Below are 22,013 nucleotides of genomic sequence, written 5' to 3' on the forward strand. Positions count from 1 at the left end.
TGTGTGTCTTTGAGGGTGTATTTTTAGTCCATCGACCTCCAATAAATTATGCAAAGTATATTGAGAAAACCATTAAGAGATACTTTGTCATGGTATCATCTTCTGGGAATGAGGGCAATATTGGGTGTATGTATCGCTTCCATTCCATCGGCGGCGCTTTCAATGCGGAAAAGGGGCCGCTCTGCACGAGGGTTGGAATGGGATTTTTCTGCTGGAATTGTAAAATCTGATGAAAGTTTCGAATAACTTCGCCACGCTTGGCAGATTTCTCGATCGTCTCTTAAATGCGGGAGGGTTTTTGTGTGTTTTCCACCCGCAGTCGATGCGGAGAATTTATTCCGGGGCGAAGAAGAAGAGAAGCCATTGAGAAAACCACCCCGAGAAGAGGATATTGACGTAAAACGGCAATGACATGCACTTAGACTCCTTTTTCTCTACTTCGCCCCAAAACATTTCCGCTGCGTGGCGGAATATTTATTACAAAATCTCTTCTATGATTTTGGCAGGGAAATTCGGTATAATTCGAAAAATTTGTTAAGCAGGTTTTAGTGATCCTTATTTTGAAGAAATCCTGCGCACGTCCTTTATATTCAAACTTCACCAGAAATATCCTTTTGTAATCAATGACAATCGAATTAATTAATTAGACACTCTCTATCGCCTTTAAACACCTTCCAGGGATTCTTTGGGCATCTGATTTGCAGGTGTAACTAATTTGATTACTCCCAATGGGAATTTGCAGGAATTGGGAGAATGCTAAGCAGGATTTGCATGGAATCCTCACTCCTTCGCTCTCACTCTCTCTTTCGCTCTCTTGAGGTGTCGAAATCGATTCGACTGTGAGATGTGGACAAATTCAATAAAAAATAAATCACTCCAAGTGTTTTGCCAGGTTGTCGGGAGTTGTTTGTTCTGGCCTAGGCAGCCGAGGGGAGTGCTGGGGGCGCAGGCCTCATTGAGATGCGTGCGGAGTCGCTGGACGGCTCTCGAGAGGGTGTGGGAACACGAGCGGCTCGAGGGAAGAGCTGAGAAGGCAGCCAATCGGAAGCGATTATACACGGTTTGGTCGGAAGCACCCCGCATTATTTATCGCACTTCAATGGCACTTCTGCGCCGAGGGGGTGGAATTTTGTGTTCAGCGATTATCTTTCACGTTGAAATCATCTTCACTTCTGAAAGTTCTTTCACAGATGTTGTGCGTCTTTTCTCCATTAATTCTCGAGGTGAGAAAACTTTGCATTTCTGGAGGAAAATAATTATTTTTCCGCCAAAAATTACCTATTTTCAATTGTAGGCATTTTGGGACACAGTCGAGACACCCACCGACGACTCTCCGATTTCGCCGCACTTTCGCCATGGCGCCATCAGCGCTCTCGCGCTGACAGTTTGCAAGTGTCAATAAAAATGGCGGATCCACTGAGTCTGCTTCGTCAGTATAATATCAATAAAAAGGAGATTATCGAGCGCGAGGGACAGATAATCTTCGGTGAATTCTTGTGGCCGAAGCATGTGAAGACCAACTACCTGAAATACGGGTGAGTGAGCGCACTGAGAAAGTGCTGAGAGTGCGAAAATTGCGCAGTGACATTTGACGAGTTTCCACTGGTGGATTTCTCTTCGCAGGTCCGGGAAAAAGGGCGCTCCCAGAGAGTACTACACACTCGAGTGCCTGCTGTATCTGCTGAAGAATGTGCAGCTGCAGCACTCGGTGTACGTGCGACAGTGCGCCGCGGAGGACATCCCGGCTGTCAACCGTCCGGACAGGAAGGAATTGCTGGCGTATCTCAATGGCGAGACGTCGACGTGCGACAGCATCGACAAGAGCGCCCCACTGGAGATTCCCACACAGGTGAAGAGAACCATCGAGCCGGACGGCAATGAGTCGCTGGCGAAGAAGGCGCGCTTCGAGGACACGCAAGTGCAGAAGGTGAAGGAGCAGCTCGCGGCGCGTCTGGACGTGAACAAGAAGGAAGCGTCGGTGAACATTGACAACATCAAGTCGCTGTCCGAGACGATGTCTGTGGAGAAGATTGCGGCCATCAAGGCGAAGCGTCTGGCCAACAAGAGGACGACGATCAAGCGCAATGACAACGACGACACGATGGGAACAGATCTGAGGGCGATTCTGGACTTCGACGTGGACTCCACGAAGGACATTATCAGTCGCGAGCGGCAGTGGCGCACGCGCACCACGATCCTGCAGAGCACCGGCAAGGTGTTCGCCAAGAACATCCTGGCCATTCTGCAGGGCATCAAGGCGCGCGAGGAGGGCCGCACGAAGCCGCCGGCGCCTGTGCGGCTGCCGGAGCCGCCGCGGATGGCGCGCGCGATGCCGCAGCCGGCGCAGTACAATCGCTACGATCAGGAGCGCTTCAACAGGCAGAAGGAGGAGACGGAGGGCTTCAAGATCGACACAATGGGCACGTATCACGGCATGTCGCTGAAGAGCGTGACGGAGGGCTCGGCGCAGCAGAAGAAGACGCAGCAGATCGCCGCGATGCCGCCGGGCAGGCCGAAGGAGCTCATTCCGACCGCCCAGGCGCGCCTGTTGCCGCAGAATGCCAGCAAGCGCGTGTCGCGAACGCCCATCATCATCATCCCGGCCGCCACCACCAGTCTCATCACCATGTACAACGCCAAGGAGATCCTGCAGGACCTGCGCTACGTGTCGCAGGAGGAGAAGAAGGCCACGGGCGCGCAGCGCGAGAACGAGACGCTGCTGCAGCGGCGCAAGGACGGCGTCACGACGGTGCCGTACCGCGTGATCGACAACCCGGCCAAGCTTACGCCGCAGGACTGGAGCCGCGTGGTGGCGGTGTTCGTGATGGGGCCCGCGTGGCAGTTCAAAGGGTGGCCGTGGGACGGCAATCCCGTGGAGATCTTCTCCAAGGTGTGCGCCTTCCACTTGCGCTTCGACGAGATGAAGCTGGACGCCAATGTCGCGCGCTGGGCCGTCACGGTGCTCAATCTGTCGCGCACGAAGCGGCATCTTGACAGGGCGGTGCTCATGACCTTCTGGGAGGCGCTGGACAAGTAATGACGCCTCGAGTGCGCCCCAAATCGCCCAACTCACCCTCGAATTCTCTCTTTCTTGCAGGCACATGATTAAGAACAAGCCTGAGCTGCGCTTCTAAGACAGCTTTTCTGGGACAACTTCTGATGATCAACGCTGCTTTCCCGGTCCAGAGAATCGCTGTTTTGCTTTTAAACGATGAAGTCACGTGCGAAACTGTAAATTGGCTAATGAGTGATGGAAGAAGAAGAAGAAAAGTAAAATAAAGGATAAGGAATCAAAGGCAAGTAATTTTTTCATCCTTTATTATAAATGCGTTATAAGGGAGGCTAATTTTTTTCTCTTTCTTTAAATATTGGATTCACTATTTTATCCACTTGCTCTTGTCCTCTCTCTTATTCAATTCTTTCGCTGATAAAATGCAAAGTGAAAAATTTGATGACACAGAATGGTTACAATGACGTCACGCCTATGAAAAAAATCCTTGTCGATTTTTCCAAATAGATATATAAATTAGTCAAATGGAAAGTCACAAACATTGAATTAAATGCTATTCATTATTTTATGGGTAAAAATGGATGTTTTTTTTCTATTCTTTTTGTTTTAGTCAATTTTAGGAAAGTTTTTTGTGTGTTTTGTTGGGTTTTGTGAGTGTAAAAAAACAAAAAGGAAAATTTACGCTCACTTTTTTTTTGTCACTTTGACGCACAAACAATGAAATCAACAGAAACTTTGTTCTTTTAAATTACACAACAAACAGATATTTTTCTCACATTTTGTCTCAAATACATTTTTTTCCGTCCTTAACGAGATATTCCTTTAAGCTACAATCATTCACTAGTAAAATTGAAAGGGCGGGGGAGGGAAAAGGAGAAAAGGGAGGTAAATATATAGTACAGAGTTTTTTTTCTCTCTCTTTTAATGCGATATTTTTAGCCTAAGTTGTGTGTAAATGTAATTCTTCTTGTCCTTCTTATTTCTTTCTTTCATTTAACTAATTCACTAGTAGAATTGGTTAATTCATGTCCTTCTTGCTTGCACACAAAGACTGCGCGCGCGCGCATCCTTAATTCTCAATTCACTTTTTATTCCTTTATGAGTGCATTGCACGTGACTTTTCACCTCCTTCGAAACTGTACAAAAAAATATCCACTTCTCCACTCCTTTCTTTGCCTTCTACAGATTTTTTTTCTTCCTTATGTTACAGGATTACAATTCATATATATTTTGAGAGATTTTCTGCTTCTGATGATCTTTTTTCTTCTTCATGTTTTCTATGGCAGTGATTGCTGTATGTCGATTTGCTTCATTTTTACAGAGTGACATGCTTTTTATATTTTTTTTTAAAGATAAATTCTAGAGAAAGAAAAAAAATGCCAATCCACCCAAAAAGGACACTAAAACACTCCTTTATAGCTCCCACTTAATTTTACGCAATACAAAAGATACTCTTTTTTTTCTTACACATTCTTACTCAACAGTTCTATAATTAACGAAAAAGAATAATGATGAAATGATGGTGTTTTTTTTAGAAAAACATGCTTTTTGTTTGTTTTGATGTCTTTGGCGCAATTTGGAATTTATATAATTATACTCACTAAATGATTTTGAAAGGGGTTAAGAATTAATTTAATTCAAGAAAAATTATGTGATGATGATTCTTCCCTCAACACTTTCTTAATTTTCTCCGAGCTTTCTTTCCTGGGTAAAATAAATGAATGAGTGCGACTTTTTCTTGCCTCTCGTGTTGATTTAAGAGTTAATAAAATCAGTCTTTATACTTCTTTTTCTCTGTTACAAGTAATGTTTTTTTTCTTGAAGTATTATTTTTTAGTTATTGCATTTCCATTAAAAATTCCTCCGTCGTTTTTCTCATTGTAATTGTTTTTTTTTACTTCTTCTCAAATTCAGTGGAAGAAATGAGAAATATATATTTAAAAATTAGCAAATCATCAACACAGAAACAATGACGTTTTTTTTTTTTTAAAAAAAAAGAGAAATATACTTTCTAATAAATGTAAATATTTTGACGAAAAAAAAAATTATTTCTATACTCTGAAATTCTTTCGCTTAAATTTTGGTTGCAAATTGCCATTGGATTATCATTTAAGTGCAATTTTTTTGTTTCTTATATTTTACAGTCTTCATTTGCCATTTTTTTGCTTGTGTTTTCTTTCTTGTGTTTCTCCGTCTTCACAACGAAAATTATTTCCATTTCATATGGCCGAGAAAGTTTATTCAGTCGCAAAGATTGTGTCCCCAATTGGCACAATCCTTTGGCAGGAAGAAATCTTCTTCTCCTGCCAAGGATTCCCCAGACAGAGTTTTCTCAGTTTTTATGCACGCACACAATATTTTTTAAATTATAGTTCCTTATCTTTACATCTGGCCATTTAATTCCTGAGACAGTCTTTAATGAAAATGTTGTTCTGCAGTTTTGTGGCATCAACATTATTAACATCCTCATTTGCCTTAGTGTCTAAGAGTTAATATAAGGAGACTCTCTCTCTCTCTTTCTCTCTTTCTCTACTGTTTTTTTGTGTGAAAGTGTTGATAAAGTTCTCAATGGGAATCTTCCTCTCTAAATGCTCCAAATCTAGATTTATATATAAAATCGCAGGCTTAGAATTATCATTTTTATCTAAAATGTATTTTGAATGACCCTTAGAAATTACTGCAATATGTTTTTCTCTTCATAATCATTCTCTTGTGTTTTTTCTTTTTTTTAAATAGTTAATCATTTATGAAAATACTAAAATCTAATTCATTAGTGGGTAGTTTTGTTGCTAATATATCAATGTATAATTAGAATAGTTCCTCTCTTTTTTTCCACATAATGTCCTCTCAATGTTGCGCTTCGCGAAGCATAATATTAATGACTGTGAAGAATAAGGATGTGTGTGTGTGTGTGTGTCCTTATGAGGCTTTAGCAAACTGAATGACTGAACTCATTCGCATCATTGGCGACGTGGACTCGGCACTGACGCCGCCAGGCGCTCCCTGATCGTCCTTGAGGTAGAGTTTCCGCTTCCGCAGCGGCAGGCTCATGACATCGCGATCCGCCATGAGGACGGAATCGCTCTCGGGCGACGAGGCGCGCTCGGGGGACTCCGGAGACGATCGCGGCGGTGTCAGGAGGGGCTCTGTGCCAGCCAGAGCGGCCTCCACGCGCTTCACCAGATCACTGGCAGAGTCCAGCGAGGATCTGTGGACGGGAAGATGCGATGAGCGAACTGGAAATGCGTCTCAATTGAGGCGGAGAGACTCACCTGAAGTCGCTGGCCGTGGGCGCGGGCGTGAAGTAGCTGTGCTGTCGCATCACGGAGGCGGGTTCGTAGAAAGCTGCCGGCGTGGCCAGACTCTGTGGCGCCGGCGGAAGCGGCTGTGGAGCCGTGGTTATCGCCGGGGCGTCCTTGTGGTCATCGAAGCCGGCCACTGTGGCGGCCGCGGCGATGGAGGCCGCGGCCAAGAGGGCGGGATTCACGCCGGAGGCCGACACGCCGTAATTGGTCACCACGGACTGCTCGAAGCGCGAGTACATGTTGTAGTACGTGACATCGTCGCCGTCCGAGTTGGTCTCCGAGCTGGACTCGCGCGGCGTGTCGAGCTGCACGGGATGCGGCTCCGCCATGGTGGGCTCCATCGGCGGCGACACGCTCTCGTCCAGCGGCTGGGCGTCCAACACCTCCGGCACCAGCTTCACGTCATCGTCATCGGGCAGCTCGTTGGCGTGGCCCTTGATGTGCGCCTCCATCTCCTTCTTGTTCTTGAACGTCTCGTCGCAAATGGTGCACTTGTAGCACTTGGAGCCGTAGTGCTGCACGCGGTGCAGCTTCAGCACGTGATTGTAGCCGAAGTCCCGGAAGCATATGTCGCAGTGGTAGGGCTTCTCGCCTGTGTGCGTGCGTGAGTGCACCTTCAGCTGCTTGGAACACGTGAATCCCTTGCCGCATCCCTCCACTGGGCACTTGTAGGGCTTCTCTCCTGCAACGGGACGAGGAAAGGGAGTCAGTAAATGGACGAGTTATCAGTGGAAAGTTCACGCTTATAGTAATCGGCACTGATAAGAACTTATTGTTTACTATTCCTTATCAACACCCGACCGAGTGTCCTCTCTCTCTCTCTCTCTCACCTGTGTGAGTCCTCATGTGGATGACCAGCTGCCCGGACTGGATGAAGGTCTTGGCGCAGACGGAGCACTTGTGCGGCCGCTCGCCGGTGTGGATCCTCATGTGGCGGTGCAGTTTTCCGCTGTGCTCGAAGGCTCGGCCGCACACGTCGCATTTGTAGGGGCGCTCTTTGGTATGGATGCGGCGGTGCACCTGGAGATTTTCCTTCACGCTGAACATCTTGTGGCAGAACTCGCACTCAAACGGCCGCTCGCCCGTGTGCGTGCGATAGTGACGCACCTGTTTTATGGAACAGAAGAGAAACACAAGTTTAATGTCTCAATCTAATTGAATTTGTCCTTTGAGACACAATTTTAAGGCTAAAATTTTGGCACTCACCAGTCTGGCGGGCACGGAGAACGTCTTCTTGCATACGTCGCACTGGTAGGGATCCGAGGGACTCACTGTGGGCACTGATAGCACTGACGATTGCAGAGACTCGCCGGTTGCTGCGACCGGTTGCTGAAACTGTTGCTGCGTCGCAAACTGCTTCGCGTGCGACTTCATGTGACTCGTGTGGGCGCTCTTGCTGCCGAAGCACATGTTGCACTGCTCGCACTTGAACTGGGGCTTCTGCGGCGGCGGCTGCAGGCTCATCTGCTGCGCCGGGGGCGCCTGCAGGGGCTTCTGCGCCAACCCAGGGCTCACGACGTGGTACGTCGCGGCGGGCGTGTAGGTCTGCAGCATCTCGGCGCCCGTGTGCATGGCGGAGGTGGACGGGACGCCGAGCTGGTGATACTGACTGGGTGAGGTGGAGGATGTGGACGGGCGGCCAGCGTCCGTGGCATCCGATGGGCAGGCACACAGCTGCGAGGCTGAGGCTTCAGTCTGCATTATCAGTGGAAGAGCCGTGTAGTAGACCATCTTGCGGAGATCTGCGAACAGGGAAAAGCAGCCATGAGAATTATCCTGGAAGGCGCGATCCGATTTTCGCGCGCGCGGGAAGCGGAGAAACTAAAGTGCAATGAAGACCAACCATCTTTGCTCTCCTCCTTCACTTCCTTAATTTCCGTGCCACTCTTCGATAGAATTGTCTTAATCCATTCCTGTTTGTCCCAAACACTCATAATTCGCGCGGGAATTTCACTCAGGCCCACAATCCCATCACCAGACTTTCATCTTCATCCACACTCACACACACAGAGTCACAGTGGCCAGAGGAGTTTTCACTTGAGACTGGAAGCGCGCGCGTGCTTTCCGGATTGTGGTCTGCTTCCGATGGTCGCTGCCAATCAACTGAGAAGTGGCCCGAGAGTGAAAATTCAGTGAGGCATCGGAGACATTTCCTCCGAAGGGCCGCACTGTCGCTCTCTCGCTCGCGCCGAGTCTTTGGCCTCGACGCACTTCTTGTGCGAGACGCACAGCCGAAAGCTCCTCCCACACACACCACGCACTCGCACGCACTGTGCGGGAAAAGTGGATCATCGACTCGAAAGGGAAAACTCCTCGGCACCCTCGCAAGGGAGATTCTCTGGCCACCAAGAATGTGCGCGTCTCTCGATACTGTTGTGAAAATTCCAGCGGCACTCGAGAGTACACATTTCTGGGCAATGTCTCTTTGTTCCTCTCCGTGTTTACATGCCGAAGACAAGGCTCCGGAGGAGACGCACAGGTGCTAAATGGCGAGAAAATACCTCTTCACACGATTAACCAATTCAGGGTTTTCCCCCGAAAATTGAATCCATCAATCAGCTCTCATTAACATCCTTATTCTTATTGCTTAAGACATTCTAGGAAGCCACACTCTTGAGGCAATTCATACGAATATTTTTAGATTTGTGATAACGATTCGCTATAAATAGAGATGTAATAAATAACACAGGTTATCAAGTCAGGATGTTGCGAATATCTTTGCTCTCTTTTACGACGTGTTTTGGTGTGATTAAAGATTCATATTTCAATGAAAATTATCCAAATTTCTCCAACTGACTCAATGCGAGCAATTTGTCGTGGCTTCTCATATCGAAGTGTGTCAGATATTGCAAATTATAAATAAAATACAAGATAAAATACCTCTTGCGACAGCGAATTATCCCATAATAAAATGGTTTTTTTTTCTTATCAGTGTAATAAATGCACAGAAATGTCTCTCTTTCACTCGTCCAAATTTGGAGGCGCATATAAAGTGTCTCATGGCGCCAATAAAAGCTCTTTCATTATGCAGCCATGCCTAAATTGAGTGCTGGAATCGCGCGGCAATTTATTCGTCTCGCGAGCGGAAAGCTGTCCTGCCTCAGTCACCCTTCACCGTCCTGTCGCAATCGCGCGGTCCGGTCATTCAACGCGAGCATGCGTGCCACTCGATATTGACTTTCTCGCGGCGACGGCAAGTGCATGGCCTCAGCGCGGCTGGAATCCGGTGCATCGCCGCACGGCGAAAGCCAGTCCCTCGCCTCCACGTGTCTTCCGCGCGCTTCGCACTGGCGTCAGGGATGAATGAGTCGGCAGGCGCTCACGGGCGCTGTGGGCGACGACCGCCCTCCCAGTGCGCCCCTGCCCAGGCGCGTCAGGCCAACCCTCGCAGCGTTGAGCCCAGGCAGGGAGTACCGACCTCGCCAAGACAACTCGAGGTGGGCTTCTTGCCTCGAGGAGCGCGCGTGGAGCGATTAGAGATGAAATTACGCGATATGGGTAGTCAAGCGACTGTCGGCCGGGGGTTTGGGGCGCCCGTAAAAATTCTATCTTGCAGATTCTCCAGCATCTGCGGCCACAATTGCCCCCTTTTTCTTCTCTGTGCGCAATTCCGCCACCACTCCAAATGCCCAAATTGGACGCGTTGGCAAGAAAAAAAAAAGAATCCGCACGACATGAGAGAGTTCAAATTCAAGGATTTCTCCGCCATGGAGCAAAAAGAAGGCCCGCCGAATCTCTAATTGAGCCCAATGTCTTCAGCTCTCTGGCCCGAAGTTGATCTCACAGAAGCGCGCGTTGCGTGTATTAATTGCCACAAACGCACATAGGCGAAGTCCGCGACTGTGTGTGTTTGTGAAGTCTCCGCGGGGAAAAAAAGTGCCGCGAGTGTACTGACCAATCTTAACTCGGAATTTGGCAAAACTCAACATTCGACTTTGACGCGCTGCGACCTCAAACCTCAACGGATTTATCAAACACACACACACGTCGCGCCTCTGTGCGATTTTCTCCACACAAACAGCAGAGGCCAAACAGATGCGAATTCAGCGCTCGAGGATCATTCATCAAATGGGTGGGAAACCGGTCTTGCTTTTCGCAATTTCCATCCAGCAGGGCGACAGACAAAGGTTCTGGATCTCGCACAGTAACCAAGGAGGAGCGCTATTGAAACACACTCAATTCGTTGCCGAGGGAAAACAGTGCAAACTGTTACTAGGAAACATGTCGCTTGAGCAGATCCTATAAGAAGCCATTTCCTATCAGTTTCCAGTTGGAAAAGAATGCGAATTAACCCTTCAGGAACATCAACGATACAGTAGAATTACTTCATGAGTTACGCAATAAGTCAAAATTTGTCATTTTTCAAGAGAGCGAGAAAATTTAGCATCAAAATTATTTAAATAGGTGAAAAATTAGCCAAATTTACTGCAAAACTCTCAAAACATCTTCCAATTGCTCTGAAATAATTATTTTGTGAATATTTCAGTTGATTTCATTGGTATTTATTGGAATTTTTCACTAAACTATGGCAAAGTTAATAGAAAATCTGAAAATATTGCATACTAGAGTTGATTTTCAACAGTCTTCGAGAACATTTTAAGGAAACAAGTTCTAAAAAATACACTTTTCATGAAGAAATTAAAGAGACGCTTCCCAAGAAAATGACGCCATTTTGGTATTCACAAACTGGTCAATTCAATTTACATTTCATTGAATACTCGGGTCAAATGCAATTCAGAAAAATGAATGTCTAAATTCTTCTCTACCTTTAGACACTTGAGTGATTTTAGCAGATTCCTAAGAAAATACATTTTTGCTCAAAACTACAACTGCTTAAGTTAACTTTTCGGTGTTCGAGGGTTAACTTTTGAGCGTCTCTTTTCTGATCGTCACTTTAGTTGTATTTCTATCAATTTCAATTTACAATAAGTCTATAAATATCGTGAAATAGTAGAATTTGCGGAAAGCTATTCAATAAAATCTGAACAATGAGCAAGAGCCGAATTTAGAACGTAGGTCATGGAGAACGACGCCGTTGTGACAGGAAGTGGAAAAGCGTTGCAAAATTGCGCGATTCTCAATTACAGAGATGAAAGAGTGGCACAAAGTGGTTCCACCTTCAATCACACATATTTTCACCTTCAAGACGGAATTTGGACAGTTTTTTCTCTCTCGAATTTACACACAAGTGCGAGTGTCAACAATTTCCCAATGACAAGATCTCCGATGATCAGTGAAATCACGTCGATTTCCTTGACCTAAGCATTGCATTCGGTGAGCGGCGCTGCGAGAAAGAACGCAGAAAAACTTGAGTGGAATTTTTATCGCCATCCACCTCTATTTGACCGCAAATTTATCTAACTCTTGTATAACTGACCTGAGTTATTTCAATTGGTATTCGCACAAAAAGAGCCCACACCAGCCCAAAATGCGACGCACACAGCGCCAGGCGGCGAATTATGGAGGATGGCGGCGTGTTGCGCGGCCAAGGGAGGCAGAGAGATATTCTGTGTGTGCTTTTTTCGCCATTTTTCTATTTTGGGCAGATTAGATTTCATGCTTTTTTACACACTCGGCCAGCCCAACACACTCAACTGCTTTTTTTCGCGTTGTGTGTTCTTGGGGCGCCTCTAGGAAATGGCGACCTCCATTTTGTTGCGTTGGTCGGTTTTATTATGATTTTTTTCGCACTCTTCTGCATGTGTGCCATAAAATTGTTAATCCCTCGCGCGACTCGCGGCTCATAGAGATGCAATGGCGCTCCTCTCTTGGGCCACAAAGCCCGATTGGGCTGCTCTCCGGGCACCGTTCTTATGTAAGGTGGTGTTACTTAACGTGACTGCGTCTTTTTGCCACCACGCCAAAGCGTCGAGAATAGTGAAATAGAGAGACAGAGAGAGAGAGGAGCTTCCGATTAGACGCCATTTGCCATAATGGGCAGACCTGACCTATCTTTATCAATTTCGAGGTGTTTTCGCCAGTGTGTTCTCTAGGCTCAAAGACACACTCGTTATCGTGCGGCCATTTCGGGCTCACGCAAAAAGCCGTTGGGGCAGAAAAAATTGGCAAAGATTTCTGCCATCTTCTCCTCTCTCTCGCTCTCGCTCTGGGTGATAAGGAAGAGTTGTGGCTTCTCAGGCAATGTCAGTACGACTGGAATTTTTTTTTCGCAATCAATTCCACGCCGATAAAAGAGCAAATATCTCTCCAACAATGAAGCGACTTTTCTCTGTGCAAAATCCTTTCTCTCGCGTGAGCCTCAAAGTGGCTCATGCGCTCTTGGACAGGCGCAAAAATGTTTTTTTTTGTAATAATCCAAAAAATGGTGACGTTGTCTCTTTTCGCACTTAACCAACTGGCATTTCAACATTCTCCGCAGCCCAAGAAGACTTTCGATTTATTCGCAACAAAAAACCCAACCCACATTCGGCAATTTGCAAATTTCGGCAAATTTCCATTTACAGAGATGCAACTCACCGGGCTCAGGATCACTCGCACGCGACTGTGTGGGGATTCGTGGGACGCCTCAGGAGGACGTGACGATGTGACGCTGGGTCTGGAGATGGTGGAATTGCTCAGAGGTGGGATTCCGTCCTGATAACACTGCCTATTAGCACACCATAATGTCTGTTGGCCCCAAAATGATCGCGAGCGCGCGTCTCTCGCGGAAGTCACTGGAATACGCACAATTCCCGGATTCGACACTGGCACACAACAGCACTGGCACACAATGTCCTTTGGGAGGAAGTCTCTTCCACTCAGGAGAATGCACAGGGCTCAATAGGGAACTGAGTGCGTTTTCTCTTCATTCACCGCAAAACACTGCTGAGCCGCTCTGATGAAGTCACAATGCCTGGCTGCGAACTGGTGTTCGCGGCTCCAACAGCGCCACAGTTTACCTCCTTCATGCGGAGCACCAACACAGCGGCGCGGCCACTAAACCCGCGCTCGGCCGCACTCGTGGCCGCCGAGCGCGCCGCGAGCGCCGTGAATTTAGGGCACGTGGAGGAGCGGCACTGGCTTTCGCCGCCGAGTCCACGCAACGGCCATTCACGGGCGCAGGAGCGACAGAGACTCACCGGCAGGCGGCCGAGCGCGGCGCGCGAGAGCGAGACGCGCGATACACTGTCATGGATGAAGCGCCACGAAAATAGCCTGTTCGGGGCTTATCACAGGCCGTGCTGGTAAAAGTGCACTATCTCGGGAATTGGTCGACGGGGAAAAATCCACTGCACGCGATCTCACGATGGAACAATGGAAGTGCCAGGCGTAGCACTTTTCCCCGGCCGCGGGGCGAAAACATGCGGGGGGCAAAAGGAAAACACATTTCGAGTACAGTGCTTTAATGACACACAATTTATTGACTCGCCAAGTGCATTGTCCACACGTGCCGTAATTTTTTCCACCTCAACCGCTGAGCCAGTCAGCACAGCCAACAAAAGCCCCACAATCGTTGCAGCGAAAGCCTTTCGTTTCCACTGAGAAAAGGTGCCAATATTCGCCAAGTGGTCACGATCTTCATGTCTCTTCTCTGGGCGTCTTTGTGCAAGAAGAGATGGAGAAGTGTGAAGTAGAGTCTGAAGGCATCATTCTTAGCCAATGAATTTGTTGAGAAACGATCTCTGGACCATTTGAAGGGCGGAGCATAGAAGGAGGCGGTGCTTCGCAGGACTCTCCGAATTCAAAAATGCATTTTCTTTCATCTGCAAAGAGATAATTAATTTGAAATACATTTCAATACATAAATTATATTTAATCAATAAAGTTTCGCATAAGGAATATAGTGTTGTTATGACTAGAATTATCAAGGCATGTATTTTCAATCCTCAAATGTCATCACAATGACAAGACATTTCCCATTGAGAAGCAATAAAGGGCTAACAATATTGAAATTGTCCACAATGCACTTTATTGTGCGGTAGTTTTTGCCGCTCTTCCTGCACAATTTTAGCCATTTGCTCAACTATTCTCGGTCAGGCCAAAGGTCCTGTCTCACTCGTGAGGACTTTCCCCCTGTGCGAGTGTGAGGCAGACGCGATGTGATTCATGTTAGTTGATCAAATAGTCGCATTCGAGAAATGCACTTACGAGCGCCAAGTGGAGTTTTATTGACAACAGCAGGCAATGCGGAGTCAACGACCGACTACACGTGCCAACTACTCGAAAGCCAGTGCATCGCCTCACCAATGCAAGTTGCATTCTTCACTTTTGGTTGCCCTGCCTTCGCTCTTTCGCGCTCCGTCGCCAGAACTCGCTCGTGAACGCAAACGCGAAGAGGGCGAGCACTGCAATGCATTGCGCCTCTTGTCGTGCAGTTTCTTAAGTAATTCTCCTAGCTTCTCAATCGTTTCAAAAGGGGAAGAATGAGCATTTAATCTATCTCTGTGCATGGCTTTTTGTTCCAAAGCTCCTATTGTAGCATTTCAATGCAGAATTCTGATCCTCAGTGCTCGACACTTCGAGCACACAGTCGCAACTCCTTCCCTCGCTCGCCATGGCACTTCTCTCTGCTCCGGAGCGTCTCCAGCTGCTGGTGGGCCTCGTGCTAATTAATGTAAATGAATTGGAGTAACAATGGGGGCTCTTAGCACCTCGCCATGCGCCCATGGAGCCGCGAGCTAGGGTGCGATCAGCAGCGAAAGACAGTGCTCAGCCTCAAACTATTGCCACTATCTCTCGTGAGGCTGTTTCGCTTTGCCGCTCGCCTTCTCGCTCCGTCGCACAGCCGAGCTCAGCTCGGGCGAAAACCCGTGCCAGCCTCTTGACCTTCATTTCAGCTCGCTGCGTTGACTCTTTGTTGTTTTCATCGCGCACACACTCACTCTCGAGTGCCCCAACACAGCAACGCCGCGCTCGCTTCAGTGATCTTCCGTCCGCCGCAGCTGGAGATGATCCTCATCCGGAGCTTCTTGAGAACCCAGAGGCGTCAGAGTCCGCGCCGGAGGAGCCTTGGCGGGATTGAAAGGGAAATCAAGCATCTCTCTTGACCAATCTCAACACGAAAGGCGTTCAATGAAAAGCACTTCAAGGCATGCGCTCTCGCGGAGCTTTCCCTCTCGAACGGGCGAAAGCACTCTAAGCTCCCAATCAATTGCCTCGGGGATTTTCTGGCCACCCAAGTATTTTAGCTGATGGGATTTTCGTGCCGCCCGCGGACTCAGCGAAGCGTGGTGAATTTCTACGACAAAGTTCAAGAAGCCCTCGAGATAGGAATTCTCAAACTTGAAATTGTGTGGGAGTATAAAAAGTGAGATAAAGCTTCATGTGCTCATGAGGAAAATGTATGACCTATAATGTTTGTCACTTAGTCATTATCACTTTAATTATACTGCAATTGTTCTTTCTATAATAAAACACAAGCAGAGAATAACAGATTTTTTCAGCCTGTGTTCCAGTCAGAAATATTGAGTTGCATGCAACTCAGCATGTAAAACATCAAGTTGTACACGTTATGATGGACTAAAACAGCGATAAAATGTGGGGTTGAATCTCATTCTGCAAATTACTTTTATAAAAGGAATGTCATTGGGTCATTGAAGTATCCAATATTGTCTCAAAATGACTACCAATTCCCCGAAAAGGGTTTCCTTTTAGGATCGATTGCAAAAGGACCCTCCATAAAAGTCACTCCACTTTTTGGGGGTAGCAAAATAGGCATGAAACTTTCATTTCTACATTACACAATAATCCTCAATGTCTCCTTGCAACAATGAAACTGTCGCTAAGGCCAAACTGTGAGTTGCTGAAACCGCACACAACTTTCCCTCTAGAATTCTAACACACTTTTCCTCTCCATGCTCGAGGCGATTTTACCAGAAAACCCAGGAAGATGATCATCTCGAATTTCTCTGCATCTCTTCACCGGGGAGAGAAAAAAGGCATTAATTACACAGGCATTCTCTGGTGGCCTAGTTTCCGAATATAAACTCTATTGACTTGTCTCTGCTGGATGCTTTCCCTCTCAGTCATTCGCCTCTGGCCCTAGCGCGCCTTCTCCCATTCGCCTAAATGGCCTGGTGTTTGTATATTTCTGTTGGGCGTCCGTTGAACCGTGGGCCCTTTTCGGCCACCCTTCCTCCTCCCTCTCTCTCTCTCTCTCTTTCTCTCTCACCCACACGGCGTCGCGGCAAAGTGCTGAGTGATCGTCGAAATTCAATTCCGGACGCGAGCATCGCACGAGGGAAAAAGTGCTTCGTGTGTTTTGGGAAGTGCCGAAAAAAGAGCGCATTCCACGTGCACCCATGGAAAAATGTTGTTGTTCATTTCTGGGCGCGCAAGAGAGAGAGAGTTCATCGGCCTCATGTTATGTAAGATGGGCCAAAAGGGAAAAATTGTGTGTGTGCGCGCCCGATAATCTCCAAAATATACGAGGGATTTCCTCCTCTCCAAATAAATACAACACTATGCGTTGTGTAGAGAGAAAAACTATTCGGCTCTGTGTGTAGTCACAAAACGCACATTCTTCAATCCCCCCGAAGCCACTCATGAGCCCATTTACGCAGTGCGTCGCCGGAGGGGAAAGTTCCATGCAATGCCAGAGAAATTTCGACTATGACGAAATCCAATATTCAATTGATTTATGGAGGAAACCTCATTTGATCAGCACACACAAGAGTGCAAGAGAGGAACACAATCGGGCAATTGCCCTGCCGATGTTGCATGTTATCACAATGATTTCTGAATGAAAGCCTAGCGTAGCCAAGGGGGAGATAATTGGGTTAAAATCTGTAAATCACCCCCAGAAATGTCTGCAAAATCTCTGACACTTTAACTTCACAGGCTATCAAGACTGAATCCTCGTAAGTTTTCATTAGAAGATATTTTATGTAAAAAGAAACATTTTTGAGAGCTCATTTCGACCATAACCTTAAAAATCACATCAAGAAATAGTTTCAAATACAATTTTTGAACATTCCAGGAACAAAATCAACATTTATCGTTTAAAAATGAATTTTAAATTGCCTGTTTTGAGCTTTAAATTTGTCAAAATGCCTTTTAAGTGTGCGTTTTTCAAATTTAAAATGCTATTTTTGAGGTTATGTTACATCGTAACACTCTTTGTTGTGTTTTTCGTGCTTTTACACTTGTAAGATCCAGAATAGTGACTTGGTTTGCATGCAAAATTGATGTTTTTGGCTGTCAAATCTGTCCTTAATCTATTATCAATCTCATCAAATTATCTTCCCCTTGAGTTTTTAGCTTAGATCAGAGCTTTGGTTAAAACCATACCCCGAAAGATCTAACAAACCACGGCGACAGTTCTTGTAAATTGTTCAAATAAGGCCTGGAAAGAGTGTTGTGAACTTTCTCTGATAACGCTCGATAGAGACTCCCCGAAAAATGGTTGGCGCGCTTTCACAATCACAGGCATTAGAAATTGGGTTACAGTCAATTTAATGCCACTATTTGTCAATGAATTAAGCATTTCACCGGCGACAGACGATATCAGGGCGCTCAGAGGAGTTTCTGACTGTGACAATGGGCGCTGAAACAATTACAATTCCGCCGTGGAGAATCATAATTGAGTTCACACGTTACGTGTGAGATTGTGTCTTGAGGTCTTCGACCCACACTCGATTTTTCGACTGAACCTCGGACCACACTCAATAATGCCCAAGACAGATTGGTGAACAAAGACGAGCTGGAGAAGAGGAAACACACATCTGCCAGCGTCATCCAATTCATCTGCCATTGCGTAACCCTTGCAGAGATGAAAGTTGTTTGTCTTTCATCTCGTTTTCACGTGTGCCGCGAATAATTATCATCAGCGCTGTGATAATTCCACGCGATGGCCAACGAATCATCTGTGAGACCCGAAAGCTGCCAAGATAAACGCTTCCAAAGGTTGTGAAGCCTGAATTTGGTGGATTGCAGATTATCATTGTAGGCCACAAATGATTTTTTTTTCTTCTTCTTCTGGTGAGAAAGAGAACCTAATCGATAATCAATACTCGGCTTGACCTTATTTCGACTAAATAACCGATAACAAGGAAGTGTCGGATAATTCTCGAGAGGCGACAAAAACAGGCACTTTGTGTGCACAAGATTATTTGCTTTTTGTCGACACTGAATTGTTCATCGTTTTCTTTCCGAGAGAAAAAAAAAGTACAGGAAAAAGCTTTATCTAGAGATTCTGAGGAAAAAGGCGATATATTTTAGGGAAATTACGTGATTACTTACATAAGTATGCAATACCTTTTAATCCCATGTCATCAATTTCATGTCGATTTCCTTAAATACATATTGAGATTCCCCTCGGTTTTATTTTTGGGTGAAGAGAAAATTTATTCATTTGATGCATTTTTGCATAATTGATTAGTCATGTAAAATACGCAATCGTAATGTTTTCAAATAACAAAGTATTACAAAATGCGCAGAGACGAAAAAACAAACAAATCAGGAAGACATGCGACCATTAAAATTATCATTTTGTTATCAATATTAACACACACCCAATTTCCGATTGAAAAAAAGCCCATAAAATATGCAGAGAAATTGACGCTACTTTTTTTCCCAATGCTAAAATGATGTATTTTTTTTGGTTTTGTGTATTGCATAAATCAAGACGGAAATGAATTTTCCAATTAATAAATAATTCAAGCAAATAGTTACCGGATGACTTCTTCGCATAGAGAGGCACTCGAGAGTGAGCGAGATAAAAGGCAAATAAATATTTTATGGGCACTTTTACGCAACATCGCTTCGGGTGTGAAATTGTGTCTTTTTTGGCAAAGGTCAGTTTAGAGGTGAAGACGCACCATGAAGAGAACACAAATATTTTTCACCACAGCCGACATTCTTTGTCAATTCATTCCGCACTCTCTTGATCGTGTGGACATTCTTCCTGTGGACAAACACCAGGATCAGGGATGGGGTCAGCGAGGGAAGCACGCGTGTGTGTTGGAAGACTCATTGAAAACGCACGGAATATCACGTAATTTTGTGCGTGGAGGGAAATTAGAGAGAAAGGTGAAAGAGGCAAACCTGTCTCTTGGCGCGAACCCTTCGCTTTTCGCTTCACCAGAACAGCCAATTTCATCCCCCATATCGAAAGAGAAAGTGTGGGAGAGAAAGTGCGTAAGAGAGCGCAGAGAGAGAGCGGTGAAATTGCGTCGATGTTGTTTTACGCAAGATTTTCGGGAAAATGCCAGAGACTCTCTGCGGGGCGCGCTGAGGGGGCGCCACGAAGGGGGCGCGGCAGGAAAGTCAATACGATATTCACCCTCCGAGGGAAAACACTCACATTTTTCGGGGTGGATCCGTGGGTGGGCAATGAAATACGCGCGAGATGGCACAACAACGGAAAATGCGTAGTATTTCCACTGCGTGGATGCGTACACTCACTTGGTCCTCGCCAGGATGCCGAAAAACCCTCAAAGAGCGTGCGTGTGTGTGGGTGGGTTATAAATAAATTTTTTAGCATGCCAAGAATCTTCCAAGGGGATGCAAAATTGAAGGGGGGGCAGAATTTGCATATTTTCTGGAGCGAAAATCACACACAAAATGTCCATTTGCATTGGGACAAAAACACATCGTATTGATTTGATGGGGGTGAAATTTCACATTGATTTTTCTCGCTCGCACTTCGGGAATTTCTCCCACAAGACGTTCCTTCTCAGAAATGCTGATGGAAAAATCCCGTGCTTGTCAGCCCAATGTGACGTATTTGATAAGATGAAGAGAGGAATAAAGTCTCTAAATTTGCCTCCAGGAATTTGATAAAAAGTAATTCAATTTACTCGATGAATATAAAACACTCATAGAAATGTTCCTGACAATGTGCATTTTGAGTGGAATTCAGCAATTGTGTCGTCAAAATTCTGAAATTTACTCCAGAAGTCTTCAATACTTCTCATTGTATTAAATTTGTGGTGAAATATTCTCTCTGAATTCCATTTTTTGTGATTTCTCTGAGTGCACAAAATTCCTCAGAATGTTTATTTGAACTTTTTCTCTCTCTCTTACAATCTTTTTTTTTCTTGTTCCACCGAGAACTGGTAATTAATTGTATTCTATCATGAAAATCAACAAATCCACCCTTTCAGCGAATCTTCTTCTGCCCACATAATAATCAGTGTGATAGCGCTTTAGACGTCTTTCGGGAAAATATATTGCGCTTCCCTTTTTCTTGTGCGATTTTCACTCCCAAAGAGCGAAAATGTAATTTTTCACACATTCCTGTCTTTTCATTCTTTTCCCTCACACACACACACACACTTTCTGGGTGAAAAAGTTCGTTGGATTTCAGAGGCAAAAAGATCAATGAGTTTTGAGGTGATTTCAGTTAAATGTTTTGCTGATTGGATATCTTTTCTGCCACTGCGAAGGTGGAAAAGGGACGTTTTTTCTGCCTCCACTCCACACGATGATGAGAGATATCAATCTGTGCAGAGGTGGTGTTTTTTCAGGGCTTGTCACCCCATTTCCACCCCCTCCACCAGCACGCACAATAGCCTTTTAACCCCTCTACGCTCAGCTCAATATTAGGGAAAAAGCTGGTTGCTAATAAGATTCCCTCTTTTGCGTGATGGAGTTCCCGAAAATTATCGATCCTCCTCACAAACTGCCCCTCGCATTTTCCACCCAACAGTGCCACAAGTGTGTGCGTAAGGCCCTCCCTCCCCCCGTTGCGTATACTCTTATTTTATGATACTAACATAAAAGTTATTCCCCACAATTTTCCATCCGCACACAGCGCCTCTCTTCCCTGCTTTTCAGGCACAACTGCTCGCTCTCCCAGGCGCTGTCTCGCTCTGGCGCGCGGGAAATGCGGGCAGAAAGTTTGGAAGAAGAGCTCTATGTACTTCTCAATTGACCCATTTCCAGGCGGCAGCGCCAGAGTTCGAAGACCTTTCCCCAGTGCCGAAAGTGTGTCTACACGTGTCACACCAGTGGGTACATTGCGTTTTTCGGGAACTCTCGCTGGGTTCACTTCACTCACATATCGGAGTCCCGCAGCGCCAGAGCGAGATGGAGACAGAATCCAGAATGTATGACGCACGGAGAGTCCCATAGGAGTGGGCCAGGGAAGGACTGAATGGCTCTTGGGAGATGAGATTCCGCTCAGGCCAGAGATGAACACTTCAACGTGCTTCAACTTCCCATGAGAGGAAGCCACGCCCATTCCTATGCCCCGCCCAATTGCACATGACTTCACAGAGATTCTTGCAATTGATCTACGGGAAGAACTTTCCGGACAGTATTTTGCTTTTAAATTAATAGAAAATTCAGAATGAATGAAAGAACTACGAGAGATTTTTCCTTGTCCACATTTCTGATCAAGTTTAGTAATTCGCTGAACAATTTCTGTTCGTGCTTCTCAGAAGTTAAGCCAGGAATTATTTAATTTATATAAAACACGAAATATGCTTTGTTAAATTCCATCCGAAATAGGGGAAAAATTGAGGTTTTTGCATAAATTCAACTGACATTTACTGACCGAATTTCTGCAATCTTAATTCACAGTCAATTTCTACAGGGAATTGTTCAATTTTTCCCTGATTTCCCTATGCAAATTCTACATAATTTTCACTGAATATTGAAGGGATTCCCAAAATTGCGTGGCGCTTTCATATAGCCAGACCCGAGAAATCATTGGATGTGCTGCGGGAAAGATGATGATTTTTCGGGAGTAAAAGAGAGGCAATTCCCCCAGATCTGCGCCTTTTATCTCCCCGCCTCACATTTCGCCCAAGTGT

The 22,013-nt window shown here is 45.9% G+C and overlaps 2 protein-coding genes across 2 annotated transcripts; one reads left to right on the plus strand and one right to left on the minus strand.

The window, feature by feature from the left end:
• Positions 1 to 1,361: 1,361 nt before the first annotated feature.
• Positions 1,362 to 4,994, plus strand: LOC132262872 (parafibromin). Its single transcript, XM_059762333.1, has 3 exons — positions 1,362 to 1,535; positions 1,624 to 3,033; positions 3,098 to 4,994. The coding sequence occupies exons 1-3, from the start codon at positions 1,405 to 1,407 to the stop codon at positions 3,132 to 3,134; spliced, it is 1,578 nt and encodes a 525-aa protein (XP_059618316.1). The 5' UTR covers positions 1,362 to 1,404; the 3' UTR covers positions 3,135 to 4,994.
• Positions 3,987 to 13,202, minus strand: LOC132262871 (Krueppel homolog 1-like). Its single transcript, XM_059762332.1, has 5 exons — positions 12,793 to 13,202; positions 7,522 to 8,057; positions 7,146 to 7,422; positions 6,283 to 6,997; positions 3,987 to 6,218 (listed from the first exon to the last, which is right to left on the minus strand). Exons 2-5 carry the CDS (start codon positions 8,044 to 8,046, stop codon positions 5,930 to 5,932), a joined length of 1,806 nt encoding a protein of 601 aa, XP_059618315.1. The 5' UTR covers positions 8,047 to 8,057; positions 12,793 to 13,202; the 3' UTR covers positions 3,987 to 5,929.
• Between the last annotated feature and the right edge of the window lie 8,811 nt (positions 13,203 to 22,013).

Source organism: Phlebotomus argentipes, unplaced genomic scaffold (genome assembly GCF_947086385.1).
Source record: "Phlebotomus argentipes unplaced genomic scaffold, Phlebotomus argentipes genome assembly contig_15, whole genome shotgun sequence".
Taxonomy (NCBI): domain Eukaryota; kingdom Metazoa; phylum Arthropoda; class Insecta; order Diptera; family Psychodidae; genus Phlebotomus; species Phlebotomus argentipes.

Bases quoted from the DNA above. Each gene is read 5' to 3' on its own strand.
- LOC132262872 (XM_059762333.1), top strand. From the start codon at position 1,405: ATGGCGGATCCACTGAGTCTGCTTCGTCAGTATAATATCAATAAAAAG. The intron at 1,536-1,623 runs GTGAGTGAGCGC...TTCTCTTCGCAG, and splicing joins ACCAACTACCTGAAATACGG to GTCCGGGAAAAAGGGCGCTC. The intron at 3,034-3,097 runs GTAATGACGCCT...TCTTTCTTGCAG, and splicing joins TTCTGGGAGGCGCTGGACAA to GCACATGATTAAGAACAAGC.
- LOC132262871 (XM_059762332.1), bottom strand. From the start codon at position 8,046: ATGGTCTACTACACGGCTCTTCCACTGATAATGCAGACTGAAGCCTCA. The intron at 7,423-7,521 runs GTGAGTGCCAAA...TCCATAAAACAG, and splicing joins TCTCCGTGCCCGCCAGACTG to GTGCGTCACTATCGCACGCA. The intron at 6,219-6,282 runs GTGAGTCTCTCC...TCCCGTCCACAG, and splicing joins CCCACGGCCAGCGACTTCAG to ATCCTCGCTGGACTCTGCCA.